This window comes from Labrus bergylta, chromosome 13 (assembly GCF_963930695.1).
Source record: "Labrus bergylta chromosome 13, fLabBer1.1, whole genome shotgun sequence".
Taxonomy (NCBI): Eukaryota; Metazoa; Chordata; class Actinopteri; order Labriformes; family Labridae; genus Labrus; species Labrus bergylta.
Window position 1 is genome coordinate 1647420 of NC_089207.1, and position 26515 is coordinate 1673934.

General features: G+C 39.6%; 3 protein-coding genes and 1 long non-coding RNA gene across 6 annotated transcripts in view; all 4 read right to left on the minus strand.

Annotated features, from left to right (window-relative positions):
- LOC110005389 (nectin-1-like) overlaps positions 1-1209 on the minus strand; it is a 10394-nt gene extending 9185 nt beyond the window's left edge. The window contains exons 1-2 of the mRNA XM_065962259.1: positions 1128-1209; positions 853-1023 (exon numbers count right to left, since the gene is read on the minus strand). Coding sequence (XP_065818331.1) covers positions 853-1023; positions 1128-1209 — 253 coding nt within the window. The remainder of the gene's footprint in view (positions 1-852; positions 1024-1127) is intronic.
- LOC109978670 (nectin-1-like) lies at positions 885-6570 on the minus strand. The gene is made up of 4 exons (XM_065962369.1): positions 6377-6570; positions 4441-4782; positions 2574-4336; positions 885-1023 (listed from the first exon to the last, which is right to left on the minus strand). Exons 1-3 carry the CDS (start codon positions 6420-6422, stop codon positions 3945-3947), a joined length of 780 nt encoding a protein of 259 aa, XP_065818441.1. The 5' UTR covers positions 6423-6570; the 3' UTR covers positions 885-1023; positions 2574-3944.
- Positions 6571-7608: 1038 nt separating this feature from the next.
- On the minus strand, positions 7609-9770 carry LOC110005695 (uncharacterized). 2 transcript variants are annotated; one of them, XR_002279168.3, is made up of 4 exons: positions 9365-9770; positions 8926-9260; positions 8257-8347; positions 7609-8168 (listed from the first exon to the last, which is right to left on the minus strand). It is a non-coding gene; the product is annotated as an uncharacterized lncRNA (long non-coding RNA). The 2 variants fall into 2 exon arrangements; XR_010667653.1 differs by having other exon boundaries at positions 8926-9770.
- Positions 9771-9938: 168 nt separating this feature from the next.
- LOC109979435 (uncharacterized) lies at positions 9939-23937 on the minus strand. 2 transcript variants are annotated; one of them, XM_020628333.3, is made up of 5 exons: positions 22517-23937; positions 22102-22413; positions 21905-21995; positions 12811-12880; positions 9939-12703 (listed from the first exon to the last, which is right to left on the minus strand). In XM_020628333.3, the coding sequence occupies exons 1-5, from the start codon at positions 22584-22586 to the stop codon at positions 12608-12610; spliced, it is 639 nt and encodes a 212-aa protein (XP_020483989.3). In that variant the 5' UTR covers positions 22587-23937; the 3' UTR covers positions 9939-12607. The 2 variants fall into 2 exon arrangements, with proteins under 2 accessions (XP_020483989.3, XP_020483988.2); XM_020628332.3 differs by having other exon boundaries at positions 22102-22410; positions 22517-23933.
- Between the last annotated feature and the right edge of the window lie 2578 nt (positions 23938-26515).

Consider the following 26515-nt stretch of genomic DNA (forward strand, 5'->3'; position numbering starts at 1 on the left):
CACGTTCTGGCCCCTTCGCGAGCGTCAACGGTCTCATTCCCCTAGAGCCTTTTTCGCTTTATTACGCTTCGGTCGATAATGCAATTAAAATGATAAAATTGTCCGGGCAGGGTTCGTGGCTGTCAAAAGCAGACATCACCGACGCATTTAAGATAGTTCCCATCCATCCAAGTCAGTGGCCTCTATTCGGCATCAAGTGGGAATCGATGACACGATAAGGGTGTTTCCTTTCTCACTTTTATTTTGGGGGGTCTCCTAAACCTGCCAGCGGCTTCATTACCTTCCGAGCGTGAAGTCGTCACGATGAAGTCTAATCCCCCAAAGACTTTGCACATTCCAAGTTAATTGTTGCACATTTATTGTAAATAAATAATTGTTCATTCTCAATTAAGTCTCTCCTGATTGAAATGTCTATACAGTAACTGGTTTTTAATAATGACAAAATAGTCGGTGTAAAATCATTAACAATGTTTGCGAGTGTTCATGATGTGGAGTTGATTGGTTTTGTATTTTGTGTATTTCAAAGTTTAGATTTATTGTTCTGTTTTATTATGTCATTTCTTATGTTATCCTTGTGTTCCAAGGGTCCTGAGGCTTTAAGGGAGGGTTTGTTTCAGCTCAATGATCTAGTTCAAATAAAAACAGGAAATAAAAAAACCCACATAAACAAAATGAAAGAGGCTGTATTGGCCTGGTAGTATTGTGCACAGCCTGCTGCAGAGTGGATATGTATGGTGGAGGTCAGGGTTTCTTCTCTCTCTAGAGCAGGACTGGTGATGACACACTGGACTGAACGATCGTTGAGTTCTCTGGTAGGCACTCCAAACAGCCAGCTGACTGTGGTAGTCGTACCGTTAGCATGAAGGCTGGAGTTGGTTGACGGCCTCACTTTCTCTCCCAGAGAACCAGTGAGCCACCTCACCTCTGCAGGAGGTTTGGAACCAGCAGCCGTGCAGGTAATAAGAGGGACCTCGTCGTTACCCAAAGCAGGATGAGCATCCTTCAGGCTTGTGACCGGAGGCACTAAGAGAGCGACAGTCAACAACAAAGTTAACACACACACTCTTAAGATGTTCATGACTCACACATACAAACACAACATGAGCAGCATTTTGAATGTATCATACCAGGAACTATAAGAGGTATCGCTGTCTCATGGATCCCGCTGGGGAACAAAGTGAACATACATGTGTAGTTGCCTTCATCCATCAGTGTGACATTCGATAACTGGAGAGTACCCTCTTTATCTGTAAAACTCCCAATGAACCTAAACCGATCATCATGGCCATTGACAGAGCGTGGTCCATAATGGGACGAGATTGTATAGAAATTGTCCGTCCGAGGTTTTCCTCTGGTCAATCTCTGCCATGAAATCTGTGTGAGGGTCTCTGTGGTACCAATGAGTTTACAGTGGAGGACAGCTGCTCCTTTTTATGATATGTTTGTTCATCAAAAAATATTATATTATGTTTTAAATAAATTCTATAATTGTTATTTTAAATTAAAAGTTCCTTTGTGTTTCCTAAAGCGAGACAGTTTTTTGCATTCAAATATGCCTGTTGTGTTTTTTTAAGAACCCTAAGTACATCTCTGGTAAAGATATGATTAAATAAGTTATTTTGCATATTTCTCTGAAAAACACAGTTTTAAAGATTTGTCTATCAATTAATCATTTAGTCAACAAAATAGTATTGGTGTTAGTTGGCTAAGAATTTCTTTTGTTCAGGACAGACGTATGGAATAGAAAACATTTTAACATTTTAACATTGCATTTCTTTAAATAAATTCATTCATAACATGTTCACAACATTCTGCTTTCTCTGTATGTCAAATATGATCATTTAATAGCCTATTGTCTTTCTACAAAATGCATCAAAACTATTATATTCCATTTGTAGTGTTTTGTAACACCAATAACATTGTAAGTGGTAAAATTACAGAATATGGTATTGCACATTTTAGACTTGAGTGTGACAGGTTTTTATACCTGAATTAAGGTGATTTAGACTTTTTAACATGACTTTTCAGTGTCCCACATTTAGAACAGCACTGTCCCACATTAGGAAATGCAGATTGTCCGAAACAATTTGGCACTAAGACTACTGATATATCTGAGTGTGGGTTTGATTAGGGGACATCCTGGGGATTTCAGAGTGGTACTGGGTGTGGATTATTTAATGTAGGCCTATAGCTTCATCTTGCAATATATCTCAGAAGTCTGAAATGCCAAAACTGTCCCACATTAGGTTAATTCACCCTATCAATATTAATAATTAAACATTTTGGGGATTAGTAGTCTAGCCTATAAAACAAAGACTTGTACTTTTCCGTCTGAAAGTTTGAAGGACGAAGCTAAACGTAAATAACGTACCCTACAGGAATATGTTTTACAAGATCTCTTTTTAAAGAAAAGGTTTTACACACAGTCAATTCTTTAGAGGTTTTTAATAATTCAGTTCTGTATACATTTCTGTTAGTGGCCTAATAAGTTATCTGTTTACCATGAAATGACCTAGAAAACGGTAACACCGTGACATGGAGGCTGTTTTCTCATTAGAACTGAGCCAACATACCGTTTGTGACTGTGGGAACCATCAACGTTAACACCAGTAAAAGCATAGTGGTGCTCCTTAAACCCAAACACAGGCCTATCCATAGTTTACGTCCAAATTATTCATATCCATCCATCCATGTGTGCAGTTTCTTTATACCAGCATCTTTCCTCTGCTCCGAGACAAAACAGGAGGACGAGACGAAACCAGACACTCACGGGATGCGTTCAGGAGGACTCGGAATTTACACGATCCAAGTACTCTTTCAGTCCCTTTTTTGGGTTGTTGATTAAAAACAAGTGAATAACTTAATATAATTGTTTGATGTGAGTATCGCTATAATAACCAGCCTCAACATTTACGATATAATTCTTTATCAAAACAAAGGGTTTAATTACTACTCAGTAGACATTTTAAATACACACAAAAAAGAAGCCAAGATCCGTGTAGCCTGTGTCTTCATGGCTTAATAAAGCAAAACATTTGCTCTGAAATTGAATAGAAAATCTGAGTTTTTGTTTCACATAAAATATCAGTTCACAATGTGATTCAAACCTTAGTCCGATAATAAAGCTCACACAAATCAAATATCTATGACTTATCTCAAACTTATTTTTGAATGTAATCCCATACCATCATGTTGTTTCATAGAGCTATACCAATGAAGTAATCAATATATTCAATTACTGTTACTAAACATTTGATGTAGCTTTTTTCAGTGATCAGTTCATACATATGAATTACATTTAGATCAATACAAATGATTTTTATTGCACTTAATAATAAAAAACATTTCAGAGTGCAAAAGCTGCTAAAATCCCAGAAAGAACCATACATTCAATACATTCACAGAAAACCTTTTCTACATTCACACATGATCTACAAATACTGTTAATAAAACAAAGGTCTTTTAGAGCTCTTGTGACTGACTTGAAAGTGCTGTTGTTACATAGAAGAGATGTTCACTATCCAAAGAGCTACATTTCCTTTAGTATTTTAGTGACCTCTTACTGCATTATATTCTCTCTGGGATATTTGCATCTGTATCTGTTGTTTTTGTATTAAACTATACAGTTACATGTTTTAGTATTCCTGTAGTGAGGCTGTCCCAACCAGTTGATTTCATTATAAAGCATTTATTTGGGACAACACACATTTTTTTTTTCAAATGTCTATACAGTAACTTGTTTTTAATAATGACAAAATAGTCGGTGTAAAATCATTAACAATGTTTGCGAGTGTTCATGATGTGGAGTTTATTGGTTTTGTATTTTGTGTATTTCAGAGTTTAGATTTATTGTTCTGTTTTATTATGTCATTTCTTATGTTATCCTTGTGTTCCAAGGGTCCTGAGGCTTTAAGGGAGGGTTTGTTTCAGCTCAATGATCTAGTTCAAATAAAAACAGGAAATAAAAAAACCCACATAAACAAAATGAAAGAGGCTGTATTGGCCTGGTAGTATTGTGCACAGCCTGCTGCAGAGTGGATGTGTATGGTGGAGGTCAGGGTTTCTTCTCTCTCTAGAGCAGGACTGGTGATGACACACTGGACTGAACGATCGTTGAGTTCTCTGGTAGGCACTCCAAACAGCCAGCTGACTGTGGTAGTCGTACCGTTAGCATGAAGGCTGGAGTTGGTTGACGGCCTCACTTTCTCTCCCAGAGTACCAGTGAGCCACCTCACCTCTGCAGGAGGTTTGGAACCAGCAGCCGTGCAGGTAATAAGAGGGACCTCGTCGTTACCCAAAGCAGGATGAGCATCCTTCAGGCTTGTGACCGGAGGCACTAAGAGAGCGACAGTCAACAACAAAGTTAACACACACACTCTTAAGATGTTCATGACTCACACATACAAACACAACATGAGCAGCATTTTGAATGTATCATACCATGAACTATAAGAGGTATCGCTGTCTCATGGATCCCGCTGGGGAACAAAGTGAACACACATGTGTAGTTGCCTTCATCCATCAGTGTGACATTCGATAACTGGAGAGTACCCTCTTTATCTGTAAAACTCCCAATGAACCTAAACCGATCATCATGGCCATTGACAGAGCGTGGTCCATAATGGGACGAGATTGTATAGAAATTGTCCGTACGAGGTTTTCCTCTGGTCAATCTCCACCATGAAATCTGTGTGAGGGTCTCTGTGGTACCAATGAGTTTACAGTGGAGGACAGCTGCTCCTCCCTGCACCGTTGTCGTTCTTCCTCCAATGACCTCCAGAGCTGTAAAGATGCACAAGATAACGTTCACTGGAATAGAAATAATTTAGAAAATACAAAAAAACAAGCATTTCCTTTGCGTCCATATGAGAAAAGCTACAATGTAGGCTACTTATGGTGGGCCTTTAGTTTATTTAGGTCTGCATTAACGACTCCCCCCAAAATAAATACACGCTTTTAAATTGTAGGGTGAATTAGCCAAATGTGGGACGCCTCAGCTCAAGTGGGTGTAGGTCTTCCTACAACAAATGAAAGTCAATAAAACTAAGGGTTAACACAAGTTGTGATGTCATGTGATCAAAATAACATGACTTCTCAAATGTCCAATCAGAGATTAGAATGATACAAGCTTCAAACATGAAGTACACAGCATGAAGACCACCCAAAGGTCAGGGACATACTGTTTAGACAAACTTCATGTTAAGGATATACATTTCTTATAAATAAAACAATCCTACTTTTTTTTATCTGGATGTTTTTATGATATGTTTGTTCATCAAAAAATATTATATTATGTTTTAAATAAATTCTATAATTGTTATTTTAAATTAAAAGTTCCTTTGTGTTTCCTAAAGCGAGACAGTTTTTTGCATTCAAATATGCCTGTTGTGTTTTTTTAAGAACCCTAAGTACATCTCTGGTAAAGATATGATTAAATAAGTTATTTTGCATATTTCTCTGAAAAACACAGTTTTAAAGATTTGTCTATCAATTAATCATTTAGTCAACAAAATAGTATTGGTGTTAGTTGGCTAAGAATTTATTTTGTTCAGGACAGACGTATGGAATAGAAAACATTTTAACATTTTAACATTGCATTTCTTTAAATAAATTCATTCATAACATGTTCACAACATTCTGCTTTCTCTGTATGTCAAATATGATCATTTAATAGCCTATTGTCTTTCTACAAAATGCATCAAAACTATTATATTCCATTTGTAGTGTTTTGTAACACCAATAACATTGTAAGTGGCAAAATTACAGACTATGGTATTGCACATTTTAGACTTGAGTGTGACAGGTTTTTATACCTGAATTAAGGTGATTTAGACTTTTTAACATGACTTTTCAGTGTCCCACATTTAGAACAGCACTGTCCCACATTAAGAAATGCAGATTGTCCGAAACAATTTGGCACTAAGACTACTGATATGTCTGAGTGTGGGTTTGATTAGGGGACATCCTGGGGATTTCAGAGTGGTACTGGGTGTGGATTATTTAATGTAGGCCTATAGCTTCATGTTGCAATATATCTCAGAAGTCTGAAATACCAAAATTGTCCCACATTAGGCTAATTCACCCTATCAATATTAATAATTAAACATTTTGGGGATTAGTAGTCTAGCCTATAAAACAAAGACTTGTACTTTTCCGTCTGAAAGTTTGAAGGACGAAGCTAAACGTAAATAACGTACCCTACAGGAATATGTTTTACAAGATCTCTTTTTAAAGAAAAGATTTTACACACAGTCAACTCTTTAGAGGTTGTAAATCATTTTCTTATTGTTCTGTATACATTTCTGTTATTTCTTTAAGTATTTACCATAAAGTTATCTAGAAAACGTACTTTCTCATTAGAACTGAGCCAACATACCGTTTGTGACTGTGGGAACCATCAACGTTAACACCAGTAAAAGCATAGTGGTGCTCCTTAAACCCAAACACAGGCCTATCCATAGTTTACGTCCAAATTATTCATATCCATCCATCCATGTGTGCAGTTTCTTTATACCAGCATCTTTCCTCTGCTCCGAGACAAAACAGGAGGACGACACGAAACCACACACTCACGGGATGCGTTCAGGAGGACTCGGAATTTACACGATCCAAGTAATCCCTTTTTTGGGTTGTTGATTAAAAACAAGTGAATAACTTAATATAATTGTTTGATGTGAGTATCGCTATAATAACCAGCCTCAACATTTCCTGCTGTTGTTACATAGAAGAGATGTTCACTATCCAAAGAGCTACATTTCCTTTAGTATTTTAGTGACCTCTTACTGCATTAAATTCTCTCTGGGCTATTTGCATCTGTATCTGTTGTTTTTGTATTAAACTATACAGTTACATGTTTTAGTATTCCTGTAGTGAGGCCGTCCCAACCAGTTGATTTCATTATAAAGCATTTATTTGGGACAACACACATTTTTTTTTTCAAATGTCTATACAGTAACTTGTTTTTAACAATGACAAAATAGTTGGTATAACATCATTAACAATGTTTGCAAGTGTTCATGATGTGGAGTTGATTAGTTTTGTATTTTGTGTATTTCAGAGTTTAGATTTATTGTTCTGTTTCATTATGTCATTTCTTATATTATGCTTGTGTTTCTCTTTGTTCTAGTGTGTATTGTTACATTCTTCTCTGTGTGTCTTTAGTGTTTCCTCATTTATTTGGAAGTACAAGTAGAGCACGTGACAAAAAGGGATCCTGCTGCTTTTAGGGGGGATCGGAATTTCCACTATCCATGTTCCATGAATTATTTCACCTTTAACGCAGTCCCTCTTGTGGTCAGGTGTGGAACAGCAACTATCTTTTCTTTTTTTTTCTCCTTGAAAGCCAAGTTTCCATTGCTCCATAATGTCTGCTGACTTGGTGTTTCATCATGAAATACAACTTTTTGCTCCAACATAATTAATTATTAATAATAAAATAACAATTATAATTAAAAAAAAGCATTTAATTTTTAAACTTAATAAATATTTGGGTTTCAAAAACAATTTGCATAGCTATTATTATTAATATTATTATTGTCATACCAATACATACATTTAAAAAACAAGTCGATCCAAAGTTCTTTTTATCAAATTTAAAGGGCAATAGAATCAGAATCAGAATTGTTTTTTATTTCCAAGTACATTTACACATACAAGGAATTTGTCTTGGTGTATTGGTGCAAAAGGGTTAGCCACAAGAACCACAATAAAATAGAACAAAACATTTAAGAAGAGTTCATAATTCTGAAAAAATAGAGTACAGCAATGTAAAAAGAAAATTGAATTAGATAATAAGATGATATGACGGGATTTAGAAATTACATTCCTGCTACAGGGCCCTCTAATAAAAGGCAAAGGCATGCCAAAAAAATGTTCTGATTTCAAAGAAGTAGGGTTGCAAATGTGTTCCCTTTAAGAGGTGAAAACTGAGGGCATCAATTTTCCTGCTGAAATGTTTTGTTTTTTTATATATAAATTGTATATATATATATATATATATATATATATATATATATATATCATAGAGATGTGTTCTGTCATTATTCCATTCAAGCAGCTCTCTGGTTACTCAGTTTTAATTTGAACTCAATGCAAAATATTGAAGTCGAGTCCCTTCAAGTGTTCATCATCTTGTATTCCACACAGCTTTGGGGCAGATTCAGAGGCACCTGCAGCGGAAAAATATGGAAATAAACTCACAGGACAAAATGTTTGAGAGATTTTAGAGCACACTAGTTTGAGTAAAGTTCTTCTGACCTCTCCTCCTCCAAACGGGACTTGAACCACGGCATAGATCAGGGTTCTGCTGCAGGTAAAGTCCTGGTTTGAGGCCCAGCTCTTGCTTTCCCTGTAGGGATTTATAACCAATAATATTACTCCATGGCACATTTCAACTGTCTCCAATACATTGTTAGGAAAGTCTTAGAATCTTTACTGAACTAACTCATAAATGTGACAATGTGACACATTTTTAACTCTTCTGGATCAAATGTAAAAGGGAGATTATCTGCCAAATGTACTTAAAGAAATAAAAGAAACATCTAGGCTATTATGTAAAACAGAATGGGTATAGGGCAAATTATATTTATCATTGATTAATCTGCTTTTTTATTTATTTATTTTGATGGATTGATAGCCCTTTAGAGAAAATGAGATTTTAGCAAATACCCCGAAAAACATCAACTTAAGAACCCTCAAATTGACACATTCAAATATCCTGTTGTATTAATTGCATGACGTGTATATATATATATATATATATATATATATATAAAGCAGCAAAATAAAACAGAAATGTCTAAAAAATTGCAACGAGCTCAGACTATAGCAACACATGGTGCAGGTGTGAGATGGTCACTGTGAGCCAAGATGAACTAAAGCTTGTTTATTTGGCAGAAATTGTCACACAGTCAAGTTATAACTTACATGCAGAGATAAACAGCTGGAGGGATGCCACATAGAAGGAATCCACCGATTCCACCGATAAGTCTTTGACCCTGAAGATTCAGTTAAATGACATGTATATAGTCCTTCATCATCTTCCTGAGCATTAGAAATAATCAGCTTTGAGGATAGATCTATTGTCAGTCTGTCAGAGGTGAAATTTGAAACAGTCACATTTCCTTTCATTAAATGAGAAAACAAAAATCTGCCTTTGCTCCAGTTGATTTGTTTTGTATTTTCTCTTGATGTGTTGCAAGTAAAGATGACAGAGCCTCCCCTGGACACCTCTTCATCCGTGTGGACGACTTTTTGATCCGCTTAAATCAAAGAATGAAAAAACAATTAATACATATGCAACAGATACAAAACTTAGCCTTGAGAAAAGCATTCCTTTGCAAAAAACACAAAAGTTGTACTCTACCTGCAAAGACCCCGTGCATAAATAATAAGGAGAGCAGAGCTGCTTGGTTTGGATGAAACATGATGACCATAAGCCAGAGAAAAAGACAGACTGACAGTTCATCACCAATAAATATTTCTGTGAAAAGGTGGGGGGAAGAGGGAGTGGGGTGTTGTTTTGAAGGAAATGATGTGTCACGTCGGCCGTGAACCACAGAGGTCATGGCTAACGTCTTTCAATAGTGTGAGAATGTGAAAAGTTCTCAAAGTTTATGAGATTAAAAAAGTGAAATCATAGCTTTGTTAAATGACCTGGTGCATTTACCAAGAGGAGCAGACAGCTTCTAGAATTATTTAGTGTTTTAATGAGTGAAAGAAATTATGTTTTTTTTTAAAGGAAACACTTCTGTGACCTAACATTTACAAATGCCCCCCCCCCCCCCCCCCCCTCTCTCTCTCTCTCTCTCTCTCTCTCTCTCTCTCTCTCTCTCTCTCTCTCTCTCTAAAGAGATCCTCAACATGTTTTATTGCTAAAACAAAATTGAGTCACGCACATGGATCATCATTTTTTCATCAAAATGTGAGTCAGGTCGGGGGTCAATTCAATCAATCAATTTTTATTTGTATAGCTTCAACTCATAACAAGTGTTATCTTGAGACACTTTACAAAAAGCAGGTAAAAGACCTTACTCATTGTTATGTTACAAAGATCCGGTCTATCCATCATGAGCACTTTAGCAAAGCAGCAAAAGTTGGTAAGAAAAATCTGCCTTATTAAAAGGCAGAAATCTTCAGACCGGATCTCCAGCTCATGATGAAACAGCCTTCACAGGCCTAGACTGCACCGGGCTTGGAAAGGGAAAGGGGGAGAGATGGGATAAGATGCAGGAAGAGGGATAGGGAGCAAGGGGGTCGGGGGTTTCAACATTTTCTTGATAAAAAAATTCTATTACTATAAAAATAATATTATTGAGAACAAGGTCTTAAGTTTCCAATTTTCAACAAAAATACTGTACTTCAATTTTTTCACTTTCAAAGGCGGCTGCTGAACCTGAATCTGCTGAAAATTTGAGTCAGGTCGTTGCTCAACATTTTTACACCAAAATTTGAGGGGGGGGGGTAAAATCATTTTGTCATCAAAACAAAAACATCTGACACAAATTGTCATGAAAACACGTCGAGCTGACCTGACTCAAATTTTTAGCAGATTCAGATTCAGGTTCAGCAGCCGCCTTTGAAAGTGAAAAAATTTGAAGTCTGGTATTTTTGTTGACAATTGGAAACTTAAGACTTTGTTCTCAATAATATGATTTTAATAGGAAAGTTGTTTTTCTCATAAATGTAGATATTTTACAACAAAACCCAGTTTTAACCACTGGAGGAATTATTTAAAATTCTAGAGTAAGTCAATGTAACATGAAAAAAAGACTTTCAAAAGCTTTCAATAAGATAAGATAATCCTTTACTCATATCGGAGAAATGTTCAGTGTTACAGCAGCAAAGAGCAAGGATAGCCAACAAAAAGAAACACAAGAAAAACCTATTATCAAATACATTTAACTTTTTTATACACAAAACAAATTAACTATACACACCAACCTGAAAAGATGAAGCTCATGTATCACAAACATGAATTCAATCTGCTAAACTCAAAGTAAAACTCCATTGATGTCACTCAAGTAGCACTTGAGAATCAGTTTTGCAGAAGAAGACACCTGAGCATCAGTGACCTCCTGATTATTCTGAACCATCCAGACCGCTCAGGTGGTCTGGGACAGGTCTGCTCTCTGTCCCCAGAGTCAGAACCAAACATGGAGAAGCAGTGTTCAGTTTCTATGCTCCTTATATCTGGAACAAACTCCCAGAAAACTGCAGGTCTGCTGAAACTCTCAGCTCTTTTAAATCCAGGTTGAAGACTCACCTGTTTACAGCTGCCTTTCATTAAACAGCTTTAATAAGATTTTAAACTTTTGCTCTGTAACTTTTAACTCTTTTTATATTTTTACTTTTTTTAATTTCAATTAATTTCATTTGAATTATTTTTATTTGAACATATTTTCAGATTTAATAATATCAGTGATTTTTTAAATGTTCTATTTTAATGTTTCTTTTCTTTCCTCTGTCATGATACTTTTTGATGTCTTGTGTGAATCACTTTGAATTACCTTGTTGTTGAAATGTGCTACATAAATAAACTCACCTTGCCTTAGGTTTGAAGCTGCTTAGAGACCTAGGAGGCCAGAAACTGCAGGAAGCGACCAAAGCTGCAGAGAGAAACAGCCAATGGCTATGGATGAAGATGCAAGACCTCTGCTGGGACCCAAAGTAGCAGTCCAGGTTGACATATAGGGGATGTTTTCTGGGACACCAGAGGGCGCTGTTGAGCCCTCCTGAGACGTCGTCAGCTCAACAACAAAAACACTGAGGAAGGAGAGTGCCCACTTGAAAACCCCTCTGTGTCTACATTCATCAGCAGGGTACTCTCTCTTACTAGGTGCTTGCACATGAAGGTTTTTTTTTTTTCTTTTGCTTCTCATCCAAAACATACATGAACACTTTTGATGGTAGTGTTTTGAATTGTTCACATCAGTGTGTATTGTTTTGGTTAAATGAATCAGTTTAGAGAAGAGGGGACATGGTTTTTAGCTTTGCTTCACTTTGTAAGACATTTGTAGAGTTTTCACAAAGTAGTTCACTCTTTTTTTTGTCTCTGAGGTGTTGAGAAATTGGGTGACAGTTTATGGAAATGTGTTTAAAAGTTTGGGGATAACTGCACTTTGAGATAGCCCTGTTGTAATTCAGTTATTTCAGGAGCTGCACGTTCCTTCTCCTTTCGGTCGTGTTTACTAGTTTGCAGCTTCCGGTTTGTTTTTGGTGAGGCTGCTCCTATTGGCTGATAACAGTGGTAACGTCATCGAACGGCACGTTTGGCAGTTGGTGCATTCAGGGTGTCAGGCACATCGGAAAAACGATACCCGAGTTGTAAAATGCACATGAACACCTGCTCAAGTCGGAACAACAACTCGGAAACTCGGAAAAGAAGGAGGTGCTCGTTTTGAGCACGATGACTTGACGTCACAATCGTCATCACAAAATGTTTTCTTTTTTTAATGTTAACATAGGCTACTTTTTATTAATTCACGTAGGCCTATTGCACATCAACTTTAAATCTATATTTATATATATAAAACTTGTAAGCACCTGGTTTAAAACTGTAAAAATGAATTACATGTGTCACTTGTTTGTCTTTCATTTGAAAGACAGCTCAGTAGGCATCATAGATTGAGTTGAGCCTCTCCATGTACTCGCTCTTCCGCTTGTTATTTGTCCTCCTGTCTGTACCACTTTGCTGTTGAGGGATCTGCATGGGTTTTTTTTTTTTGGAAAAAAATAAAACAAAGTTGAGTGTTTTTTAAGCGTGATAAAAAAGAGAAAAGTTGTTTCTTAACAGATGACAGTTCTTCTGACCTCTCCAGCTGACTGCTGGTGAAACTGGTCCTGGACTGGGTTCTGGTCTGCTGTCTTGGCCTTACATTTCCTGCAGAAATTAAAACAGTTGCAATAATGAAAATCCACCTTATTGTACCTTTCTGTTGTTTCAAATGTTTTATTGGTATTATTAGTACACTTTGGATTAGTTTATCTGTTTTAAAGGCACCTCTGAGTTAGTCCACTTATAACTAGTTTGTTACTGTAGGTTTCCACTGAATGAAGCCGTATAGATTGATGCTACAAAAAATCCCCTCTTCTGTAATCCACATCCAAAACATCCACAGGACCATTAGATAAAAGTTTAAGTGTTTACTTTGACAAAAAAATAAACAAAAACAGATACAGAATTATCCAAATGATAAACAAGAGAGAAACAGAGAGAGGTCGAACGTGTGGCTTCACTCTCTGCTAGTCTCAACTAAACCCAATTAACTCCACAAACTCCTCTCTCCCCAGATCCAATGAACTTAAACTGTTTCAATTACAGGTGGCAAAGAACATGTCGTTTTCCACTCACAAGATATGTCAGAATCAGAATCAGAATCAGAATCAGAATCAGAATCAGAATCAGAATCTGGGTTTATTGCCAAGCACATTTACACATACAAGGAATTTGACTTGGTGTATTGGTGCTAAACAATTAACAAGGAAATAAAGCAGAACTAACAACAACTTAAATAATACTGTTGGGGTTGTATCAAGTCAACTTTGGTTATATTCTTTAATAATTATACTTAATTATTAATAATATAAATAAAATATCATTAAACTATGTTTAATCTCGTTTTGGGGCACCAACCTGTAATCAGGTAAATATAACCAAAATATCACTCAAATCAGTCTCAAATTAGTTATTTAATTACTAATATTATTAATAATGAATAACTATATTTAATAAATTGAAGGCGTGAAATCCGTACACAAAGCCTTCGCACCCAGCTTATATCACAATGTAAATACACCAGTAACCACAAACAACTGCTCTCTTAAATTATAACAGAATTTATTTAAACAAAGCAACATCAATCCAAAATCAATGAACTTAATTAAACAAATAACTATTATAAACTAATCTAAGCAACAAACATTATCAAGCAAAGGCTTGTGGAAGGGGTGTGAATGTAGGTGTGTGTGTGTGTGTGTGTGAGAGAGAGAGAGAGAGAGAGAGAGAGAGGGAAGAAGAAAGGGGGGGAGATGGCTTCGTACCCTCGTGGTCGTTCACGATGGCGCAAACCTAACAAAGACCTGGGTGCGTGCGCGTGTGGATGAAAGGGAGAGAGAAGGGGGGGGGAAGATTACTTCGTCCCACGTGGTCGCCCTTCCGATGGCACACACCTAACAAAGGCCTAAATGTGGCCTTAAGGTCTAAAAGAGACTGAGTTCGGCCCTACACAGTCTGTGTCTCTGAGGCGTCTGGATAGCCGCGAGTGTAGAGATCTCTGTGCGTAATGGCGCGGTGGTGGAGTTGGTCTCCAGATGTACGTTTACACAGGAATATGTGTGTATGTGTGTGCGTAGAAGGGGAAATAAAAGAGAATAAAAGAGAAATGCGTGCCTGAAGAGGCCGGATCACAGTCCGACTCCCGCGCCACAACTCGGAGTAATTCCCTTCATTCACAGAAACAAACCAATAGCCGAATTCAGGTTAATACAGCTTACACTGGCCTTTCTGATCAGAAGAGTAATACCCGGTTATAACGCTGTTACGCTAAACACATATAGGACGCAGCGGTCCGAAACAACAAGAGTTTTAAACAGTTAAAACTCAGGACGCAGGTCCAACAAAGATAAAAATTACAGTTTCTGCTTTGATCAACAATTGTTAAAAACACTCTCTAAAGCTAATTCTGCCCAGACCTAATTAAGCCTCACTTGTGAATCGCTTTGTCCGCAATTGGTGAAAGGAAAAGAGTCCGGCGATGGAGCAGATCTTCTGTCCGTCCTGGTGCAGAGGCGTCTGATGGCGGCGAGGGTCCCTTACGGCGAGAGCGGCTTCGTTGGTTCTCCGTCGAGTGGAAAGATGTCCTTTGATGTCCTTTCGTTGCAGGACGGAATAAGACCGTTATCTTTCTGATAATCTGTTATAGTCTGACGCTCTCCGAGAAACTGAGATGTGTTCACTGGACAATCCGAGCTCGGAATTTAGAACACTGCCGGCCGCGGATTACCTGCGCGCCAAAACTTAAAACAAAGGAAGATTGTTGCAGGAAACAGGAGATCTTCTTGGGTCTCCGAGCACCGAAGGTCAGCGCGTGAAAGAGAGCGAGCAATGGAAGTCTTGGAGTTTTGTAGCCTGGCCTGCTCCATGGGGGTCTACCTCAGTTCCCCTCCAATGAGGAGAGAGAGGTTCCGGTCCCCCCTTTACTTCACACGTAGGTGTGAAGTACCGCAGGGGATTCTGGGATTAAGAGTCCTTTTAGGCCTCTTTGTGATCTCAGTGAATAACTCAAATGAGGCTTTTACAGAGGTGCAGGCCCAAGTCCACTGCCTGACTGTTCTAAGCCTGCGTGGCCCAACATCCCCCCTTTGTCCTGAAGAATGGGATTGCGGGTCGCGGTCTTTAGGGCAAATAGGGCCAACAGTCCATGTGTTAGGAGACAGATGTTCAAATAGTTAGTGAGCAAAAGTCTATACATTTTGAGAGGCATTCGGTCTGGGCAGACACTGAGGCAAAGTCTGGGCAGACTGTCTAACTATGTCTAAAGCTAGGCATAAAACATAACCAGGCATTAGCAAAGCTTTGTTACTCAAGGTGCATTCTTTAACAAAACAAATGAAACAAACAGACAAGAGGAAGGGAGAAAGAGAAGAGTATAAGGTGTAGGTTTGTGGGCTAACTCCTAGCCTGGGCAGGAGTAAGCCTGTGGGAAGGTGTTTGTGGCGTGTAGGTGTGTAAATGTACATTATGTGTCTCCCTACTAATGTCAAAACACAAAACAGGGACTAGGAAACATTCATGTCGGTAGAGTGACATTGTTGTGTTTCTAGAGTGGAGGCTACACCCCCACTCCTATGTGGAGTCAGAATCAGGTTCTCTGTAAGCGAGGGAGTCCTTAGGGAGCTCGTAGGAACTCCGGTTATACCTACCCTTCTGTCTCAGACTACGGCCATCCCGAGAGTTCCGTTCGGATCTGGTAGTGATCAGTTCTCCAGGCTGGAACCTACTCTGTGGTTGAGTCCCACCTTCACCCCCCTGGCTCTGTTCTCTATTCTGCCGGTGATATGGTCTCTTATCCTTAGCACAAGGCAACTTGTTGCCCTCACGTGACACGTGACGTAAGCGTGTCTGCCAAACCGCCTGTGCGAATCTCTTGATCTCTTTCATACTAAGCTGATGTGTACGACTATGCAGGGTGACATCTGAACGCACGCAGCCATGCAGATTGTGCATGAAGATGGACTTGAAAGTTGGGTTCTCTTCCAAACCTGGAGCCTTACGTCCCTGGAAATATGCAGATCTAAATCGCCAGTAATAATCTTTGGGGGCCTCATGCTTCTGATGCAAGACACTGAAAGCACTAAGAAGGGCAGATGCAGGGTCAATGTAGGTGGAGTATTCCTGGCGCAAAGCATTGCAGAGCGCAGAGTACTGGTATCTGATCTCAGGCTGAAGGGTAGTCGTGAAGTTACGGACACTCTTGGAAGTTGTCTTCCAGATCAGCCTGAGTTTTTCTCTTGTGGATGCATCAGGTACCTCACTGAGACACAGGTTAATCTCTCTGAGGTAATCATCGATGCAGAGGTCTGAGTTATCTGGATCAAACCGCTCTACATCCTGTGCCATAGATTCAATGAGCCTTATGCGCATTCTTTGATCTCTGGGTAGAAGGGAGCCATCCCAGTCATCTGAGGTTTGGATATTCCTTAGCCGTGAATCCTGCAATGGGAACCTACAGGTAGCAGGAGGGGGCCTGGTGTTATCTCTGCCTCTGGGGGCTGAGAAGTCACCCCCCTTCCTATGTGGTGATTCAAACCTGTGAAGGTGTGAAAGGGTGTCACAGTTGTCAGAGAACTGGGGCGTTTCCCCAAGGAGCGGGGCTCCACAGTCAAAATCAGGGAAAACTAGACTTATTTCCTCAGTCCTTGGGTTATCCTGGCTGCTCGGTTCTTTACTGAGCTTTTTCAGCAGGGTTGTTTGATCTCTTAAGGGGCTTGGTCCAGGATCAGAGTCATATCCTGACGATGTGTCTTGCTCCATGCTTACCTGTGCTCCCTGAATTAATTCAAGCATGTCCAACACTTTCTGCTTGGCAGTTTGTAAGTGCTGATTAACAGATTTGTTTCCTTTCTGCAAGGATCGGACCTTTGGTGGGAGTGTCCCCATGAAGTCACGGACACTCCTAGCCGTAGTCTTCCAGATCCGTTTCAGTTTTTCATGTGAGGACGCATGAGGCAGGTCAAGGAGACAATGGTCAACTTCTCTAAGGTAATCGTTAATACTTGAATCTGGGCTATCTGGGTCAAAACGCTTCAGATCTTTGGCCTGAGGTTCTATCTGCCTGGTTCGCAGGCCCTGACCCGAAGGCTGGCGAGGGTCGTCCGATTCGTCTGATGAATCGTAAGCCCTGTGGTTGTCACGGTAGTAGGGTTGTAACCGTGGCGGAGTTTGTGTTCGGCTCAGACGTGGCCGTCTATCGTGGGACAGGTAGCGTTCGGTGCCCAATTGGGCCCGTGTCTCCTCCCTGTCTCTAGGGGGAGTAAAGCCTCTCCTCCTGCGGGGTGAGGGTTCTCTTCGCTCAAAGCGTATTGCAGAACGCGGGGGCCCTTCATCTTTAATCATCCAGCTCTTTACCGGGTGGTCTGAGGACGTGGCCGCTTTTGTGCCTGGGTCGACCCGGCGGTGCCTTCCCCTCTCCTCCAGATCCTGTAACATGTCTGTCTCCCTCCTCCAGGGGCTTGGTTCAGTCTCCCATCCTTCGTCTGAGGTTTCCTCAGCTGATCTGGGGGCTGCAGTACTTATCTGCCTATCCTGAAATCTGGGTACCGTGTCACTTTGTTTCTTCTGTTCGGCCAGTTTGCTGCTTTCATGCAGTGTTTTATTCTCCTCCTGCAGGGCCTTGCAATTTTCCTGCAAGGTCTTTAGTTTATCCTGCATTCTTTCGAAGTCGTCCCGCAGGATCTGTCCTTCTTCTAGTACCCGGGCTAGCTGTTCCCGGTGTATCTCATTCTGCACATTTGATTTGCGCTGATAAAGGAGGAGAATTTCGCCTAGAACATCTGAAACTGTACGTGTTGGCTTCCCAGTTGCTTGATTTGCATATTCAACCAAGCCCTTTAGTTTCTTTTCACATGTGCTGAGGGTGTAGGAGTTCAGGCTGTTGAGCTGCTCTATAGGGAGGTGGATAAGATTAGCAACTATGTCTTGAAGGGGTGGATCGGCTGATCCATAGTGAGCTTTGGACCATAGTTGATGTATGTCTTCTGCATACATTCTGTCTTTATTAGGGGTGAGCCTGGCTCTGTGGTTGACAAGATCAACTAGCTCTTCTTACTTCTTATCACTAATGCTAATTGACTAGCTATATAGGTTGGCACTCTCCTCTGAGGAGAGGTTCGTCAGACCGGCAGCAGTTTCTTGCAGTGCTGCGTCCTCTGATTCAAAAGGAGTCTCAGCCCCCGACTCACCTAGGGTCTTGGTACACAAGAGCAAATCTTATCTAAGTTTCCCAACTGATCACTGCAGTCTATCCTGGAAGATAGGAGAGGGGATTCACACCTCAAGTCCTCAAAGGAAGGGAGGAACTCACACCTCTCAGACAGCTGGCTATGCAACAATGATGAGGTTACACTCTCATCTGGCCAAATGGCTCTCAAACAACAAGGAGCATCACAATCCTTTAGTAGAATACTTCAGGATCAAAATCTAGATTAATGCAACAAATCAAGTTCCTTGATAAAGTCACACTAGCTGCATCATTATGTCCAATTGTTGTATGGACCCAAAGGGGACAACAGTTATGGCTTTAACCATTAACTAACAACATACAACACAACGAAGCCACTGCTTGATGTCTGCTTTGCTTAAACCACAAAAATTTAAAGAAAATATAATTTTCTTCCGAAGGATCCTTTTTAGGATTTTAAGTTTGGATTACTGTGCATTTACAGTGCAATAAAGCTGGTTTATTGAAGACCTCACACGGGGCACCATTTGTTGGGGTTGTATCAAGTCAACTTTGGTTATATTCTTTAATAATTATACTTAATTATTAATAATATAAATAAAATATCATTAAACTATGTTTAATCTCGTTTTGGGGCACCAACCTGTAATCAGGTAAATATAACCAAAATATCACTCAAATCAGTCTCAAATTAGTTATTTAATTACTAATATTATTAATAATGAATAACTATATTTAATAAATTGAAGGCGTGAAATCCGTACACAAAGCCTTCGCACCCAGCTTATATCACAATGTAAATACACCAGTAACCACAAACAACTGCTCTCTTAAATTATAACAGAATTTATTTAAACAAAGCAACATCAATCCAAAATCAATGAACTTAATTAAACAAATAACTATTATAAACTAATCTAAGCAACAAACATTATCAAGCAAAGGCTTGTGGAAGGGGTGTGAATGTAGGTGTGTGTGTGTGTGTGTGTGTGTGTGAGAGAGAGAGAGAGAGAGAGAGAGAGAGGGAAGAAGAAAGGGGGGGAGATGGCTTCGTACCCTCGTGGTCGTTCACGATGGCGCAAACCTAACAAAGACCTGGGTGCGTGCGCGTGTGGATGAAAGGGAGAGAGAAGGGGGGGGAAGATTACTTCGTCCCACGTGGTCGCCCTTCCGATGGCACACACCTAACAAAGGCCTAAATGTGGCCTTAAGGTCTAAAAGAGACTGAGTTCGGCCCTACACAGTCTGTGTCTCTGAGGCGTCTGGATAGCCGCGAGTGTATAGATCTCTGTGCGTAATGGCGCGGTGGTGGAGTTGGTCTCCAGATGTACGTTTACACAGGAATATGTGTGTATGTGTGTGCGTAGAAGGGGAAATAAAAGAGAATAAAAGAGAAATGCGTGCCTGAAGAGGCCGGATCACAGTCCGACTCCCGCGCCACAACTCGGAGTAATTCCCTTCATTCACAGAAACAAACCAATAGCCGAATTCAGGTTAATACAGCTTACACTGGCCTTTCTGATCAGAAGAGTAATACCCGGTTATAACGCTGTTACGCTAAACACATATAGGACGCAGCGGTCCGAAACAACAAGAGTTTTAAACAGTTAAAACTCAGGACGCAGGTCCAACAAAGATAAAAATTACAGTTTCTGCTTTGATCAACAATTGTTAAAAACACTCTCTAAAGCTAATTCTGCCCAGACCTAATTAAGCCTCACTTGTGAATCGCTTTGTCCGCAATTGGTGAAAGGAAAAGAGTCCGGCGATGGAGCAGATCTTCTGTCCGTCCTGGTGCAGAGGCGTCTGATGGCGGCGAGGGTCCCTTACGGCGAGAGCGGCTTCGTTGGTTCTCCGTCGAGTGGAAAGATGTCCTTTGATGTCCTTTCGTTGCAGGACGGAATAAGACCGTTATCTTTCTGATAATCTGTTATAGTCTGACGCTCTCCGAGAAACTGAGATGTGTTCACTGGACAATCCGAGCTCGGAATTTAGAACACTGCCGGCCGCGGATTACCTGCGCGCCAAAACTTAAAACAAAGGAAGATTGTTGCAGGAAACAGGAGATCTTCTTGGGTCTCCGAGCACCGAAGGTCAGCGCGTGAAAGAGAGCGAGCAATGGAAGTCTTGGAGTTTTGTAGCCTGGCCTGCTCCATGGGGGTCTACCTCAGGTCCCCTCCAATGAGGAGAGAGAGGTTCCGGTCCCCCCTTTACTTCACACGTAGGTGTGAAGTACCGCAGGGGATTCTGGGATTAAGAGTCCTTTTAGGCCTCTTTGTGATCTCAGTGAATAACTCAAATGAGGCTTTTACAGAGGTGCAGGCCCAAGTCCACTGCCTGACTGTTCTAAGCCTGCGTGGCCCAACAATACAGAATAAGAAGATATTACAATATATAAAATAGAATTTAAAAATGTAAAATATTAAATATAAAAAACACAAAAGGTGTAATGTAGAAGCTGTGCAGTGGACTATGAGAACGTCTTGTGCATTCAAATGATCCATAAACATTTTTAATGTAAATATTGAATCACTGAATTTAGACAAACTATTGCATCCTGACTCCAATTTTAACACGAAGAGCATGAAGTAACACTGCTTTCGATTCCACTGTATGTCTGGCATATTTTGAAATTGAAAATAAAGTTGACTTTGACTTTGACTTGACTTTTTATCTGCAATAACCTGCATGTTTTTTTGTTTTTTTTAACGATTTATTTTGGGCTTTTCGTGCCTTTAATGCAGAGAGAGGACAGTGGATAGAGTCTGAAACCAGAGAGAGAGAGGACAGTGGATAGAGTCAGAAACCAGAGAGAGAGAGGACAGTGGATAGAGTCTGAAACCAGAGAGAGAGAGGACAGTGGATAGAGTCTGAAACCAGAGAGAGAGAGAGGACAGTGGATAGAGTCTGAAACCAGAGAGAGAGAGGACAGTGGATAGAGTCAGAAACTAGAGAGAGAGAGAGGACAGTGGATAGAGTCTGAAACCAGAGAGAGAGAGGACAGTGGATAGAGTCTGAAACCAGAGAGAGAGAGGACAGTGGATAGAGTCAGAAACCAGAGAGAGAGAGGACAGTGGATAGAGTCTGAAACCAATGAGAGAGAGCGGGGAATGACATGCGGAGGGGGGCCACGGGTGGAGGCAAGCCCGGGCCTACCACTCGAGACGAGAGTCTCAATACATGGGACGCGCGCCCTACCACTGCACCACCAGCACGCCCCGATAACTTGCATGTTTTAAACTAAGATTTACAACATGGCAAGAGACCACAAAGGGGTCAGAGTCAGAGTGATCACATCTGTAACTGAAATGAAGTGACATGTTTAAATGTGTACAGCAGAAAAAGGATGTCTGTGTTTAGAACCACATCAATTAATTCTGAAACAAAGCAGCAGAAAGAAAAAAACTAATTTACTCACAGGCTTAGAAAGAGAACGTTTTACTCACCTACAGAGGCATGTGGCTGAAATGATGCAACACAGTACCACTCCGATCCCAGCTGTGAGTATGTATAGGAAATACCCCGATGACTTCTCCTCTGTGTAAAATCAGATGTGAATGACTTTATGTTGCAGGTCATCAGAGCTTACACATTCATTATGACTTTTATTTAAGTGAGGAGACCAGCTTTGAGCTCTACTTACCTTCAGGTTTGTCAGACACGGTTAAATTCCACCGATAAGTCGTTGACCCTGAAGATTCAGTTAAATTACATGTATATAGTCCTTCATCATCTTCCTGAGCATTAGAAATAATCAGCTTTGAGGATAGATCTATTGTCAGTCTGTCAGAGGTGAAATTTGAAACAGTCACATTTCCTTTCATTAAATGAGAAAAACGAAATCTGCCTTTGCTCCAGTTGATTTGTTTTGTATTTTCTCTTGATGTGTTGCAAGTAAAAATGACAGAGCCTCCTCTGGACACCTCTTCATTCTTGTGGTTGCCTTCTTCATCTGCTTAAATCAAAGAATGAAAAAACAATTAATACATATGCAACAGATACAAAACTTAGCCTTGAGAAAAGCATGCATTGCAAAAAACACAAAAGTTGTACTCTACCTGCAAAGACCCCGTGCATAAATAATAAGGAGAGCAGAGCTGCTTGGTTTGGATGAAACATGATGACCATCAAACAGACTGAGAGTTTATTGTTCAGTGTTGGAGTATAACTGTGAAGGAGAGTCAGAGAAGAGGAAGTGGTTGGCAACTACAGTTACGTTCCTTTCACTCAAACCTTTTGGAACATGGTGTGCGTATAGCTGAACTCTAAAATGGTAACACACGTAGGGTATATTACTTCCCACATCATTTTTAGAGTCATATATACACATGGAATATATAGCCTAGTTTATATACATGTGCAGTTATGCATGTCTTTTAAAGTCACACTTAAACCATCATCTAAATTCAGTTCTAGAATACACTTCCTCTAAATGACATGAATATGTCATTTCTGGTTTCTCACATTAAAAAAAAATAACTTGAACTATCTAATGTTGCACTGTCATTGTTTAATCTGTGTTTGATGAGTCACTGAGTTAAACAGCAGGGAAAGAAACTCACCAAGATGCCTGATCATTAGAAATACAAATCTGTACCACTCCAACTTTTGACAAACTAAAGACACAAATGTAGTGATGTCATCTGTCCACATAAGGTGTTTATTTTACACCATCAAACATTTTATTGTGTTTTCAGTGTTGGGATAGAGACCTCCAGTTCAAGTCTGCTTAAAGTCTTAATTTGTGATTTTTCACACTTAAATGTAGAAATCCAGCATCTCCTCTGAAAATAACTCTGTGAGTCATGACTGTCTACAATGGGTGTAACACCCGAGTCCCACTGTCTGTGATGTTTTCACAGTTTTCAGAGTCCTATCTTCACTTTGTTTACATCGCCCGGACGGCCGGCTGACTCCTCCCCTCGTGTATAAAAGTTGTTTAATTGAGGGACTAGAGAAAAGAAGAATAACATACTGTACTCACTGCTTAACTGTGTTTCTAGATCACGCTCATTTCAGGTAAATTTACATGCAGTGTGAAGATACCAGCATAATAAAGATCACTAGCATTAGCATGCTAACACAACAATGCAGCGCGAGTTGTTTTGGTTTCATGCTGGTGCTCAAGGGCGACATCTGCTGGATCAAAAAATCACATATAAAGCCTTTAATGTCATATATAGGCTGTTTTTGCTTACCATGTTTTTACTGATTGGTGGTATATTTGTCTCGTTTTCTTGCTTTTTATTTGCTTTCTTCTTTCTGATTGGTTACTTTATCTTGTTTTTTTTTACTCAGGATTATCTTCTTAGTAATGAGCACTGTTGTCACTTTTGTCATGCTTTGTCCTGTTCTGTGTTGTTGATTGTGTGTAAAATGAGGCCCACTCACTCACTTTAAACCAAATCTACTTTTGGGTTTAAATACAGTTACCTTACCTTACATCAGTTCCATTTCAGGTGCTACATAATGTTGTATGTGTTGACTGTTTGTGCTAATAAAAATGTGCAGTTGACTAAATATTTATGTTTTGTTGGTTTATTTTATTTTCTGTAACAATTCTTAAGTTAACTTCTTCTTTCATTTATTACTTCACATATTTTTTTTAAGTAACTTAGGTCAGATTCATCTGGTAATATGTCTGTGTTTCTGCAGGATGATATTACCCTTATCGATTATCTCCACAAAACACATAAATAAGCCTCTAGCACAAATGGTTCTCAACTGGTGGGTCAGGATCCAAAAGTGGGTCGCAAAAGTTTGTTTCATCAGTTTCTTTGTTCTAACACACTTTGTAACGTCTCGACCAGTTGAGAACCACTGCTCTAGCACACTAAGTCGGCTCATTTCCTTTATGTCTGCACAAAACCAGCGAGGTGTCCACATACTCAACTGATTGAGAAGAACAGGAAGAGGAAACTCACACTTTTAAAGGTAGCAAAGGAGGAAATGGGGGGGGGGGTCACCGGGTTCAACTACTTTGTGGTTTTGCAGCCTTTTAATAAAATATAAGATCTTGAGATTTGGCCCTGCCAATTTAAATTATCAATGAATGCTACATATAAAAATGAGTGCATTTAACAGGCAGTGCTTTGGGGGGGGGGGGGGGTAAAGAGTAACGAGTAAGAACTGAGAGGCCTTCAATAGTGAGGAGTGTTTCAGTTGACCAGCAGAGGAGGCTGCAGCCAGTCGCCTTCTTTTATACTCTCTCCTCCATCCTAGAACAGCAGATCAGTTGATATCTCACTTTTCAAATAAACAAGAATTTTATCAAACAGACCATCAGGTCAATAAAATCATAGTAAAAGTCACATTTCTTTATATATCTGGTTTCATGTCAGAAGGGATCTTTTGTAGTCCTAATGGTTCCAGAAATGGTTGGTCCATGCCTTTCTGTCAGCTGGTACAAACAAGCGGGGAACAATCTACGACACTCTAAAGCTTCCTCTATTTTAATGTACAGTATGTTTCATGTTTTTTTATTATAATATTTGCCAAAAAATGTGTCCATAAAAGCTGGTCAGGTTTAAAAACACATCAGAGGAGCGTCCAGACCAGAAGAGTGGAAAGAGATTCATAAAAACTTTACTAAGGAGGTCAAGGTATTAGCATGTTGGACATATTGTGGACAGTCTGCTTGAGTACTGTTTGTGTGTAAGAAAGCTTTCGATCATCTACACACATACAGGGAAGGATTTCTTTGATTGACTGGACCTGGAAGGTGATTTATCTCATCTATGTCTATATATCTATGTCATTTTTAAGATTTCTCTCTATTCTTTTGTCAGATTGCAGAGCTGTGCGTAAACTGTAGTCAATGCAAAGAACACAAGCTGACTGCTGAAATATCCTTCACTAATACTTTACTGTATATCAGAATCAGAATCAGGAATACTTTATTAATCCCAGGGGGAAATGTGTTTGCTACAGTTGCTCATAACACCAAGAATCAGTAGGAAGTACAGATAAGTTCACAATATGAAATAAAATAAAAATAGTATAACAATATAATAAGTGAAGTACCAAGTGAAAGCAATAATAAAGTAGTATAAGTAATAAACTATGTTCAAGCACAGGTCATTGAGAATATAAACAATATTTACAAGAATGAATACACACTGATGGATTAACAGCGTACATATTGCACGGTTCATGTATAGATTGCTCTTTTGATGTATTAATATTGTCCAGTTTTCAACAGATTGCACAGTTTTAGTAGAGAAATAGTCAAGGTAACGCTGCCAGTTTTTTAAATGAAGTGCTGCTGCTGTCAGGACGACTTGTGACCTGTGATTCACAGTATTTGTATGAACAGTATAATTTTATGGGTGAGAACAAAGAGCTAGCTCATCTTCACCTTTACCTCTCTCTCTCTCTTTTAAAATCCTGCTGTAACAGGGCCATCTTGACTGACCTTCTTGTGGGGGAAACATGAAAATTGCGTTCCAAGATTGACTTAAATGGAGAAAATGAGGGTGGTGCAGTGGTTGGTGCTTGGCCCCATGTGTGTGGGGGGCTGTGATCCTCAGGGTGGGCAGCCACAAGTTTGGGTCCGACCTCTGGCTCCTTTTTCCACTTGTTGACCCATACCCCACTCTCTCTCTCACCCAAGTTTCTGACTCTGTCTACTGTCTTAAATCTCCACAATAAAGCACAGAAAGCCTAAAAATAAATCTTAAAAGGGAAAACTAAACAAAATGCCTTTCAGTCAAGAAAACTTAACACAAAAGACCGACTAGACTAGATGTTAAAAATGTTTTTTAAAAATGTTTTGCTGCCCCTCCACATGCAGCTAGTGCCCACTTTTATATTTGTACCGCGGCCCCCTCATACAGCCTGAGTCCGCCCTCTGCATGTAGAAAACAGGAAGTCATCAAATGATGTATTTTGAAGTTTGAATAAACTGTTCTGCAACTCTAACTCTCTCTCTGCTCTCACCTAAAGGAGCAGAAAATAAACCCTGATCTTGTTAAAGGTGTTATTGTTGACTAAGTCTGCAGAGAAACAGGACGCGTGTCTCGTGTGTGTTTGTGGTTTTTGGTGGTTTTAAGTGTGAA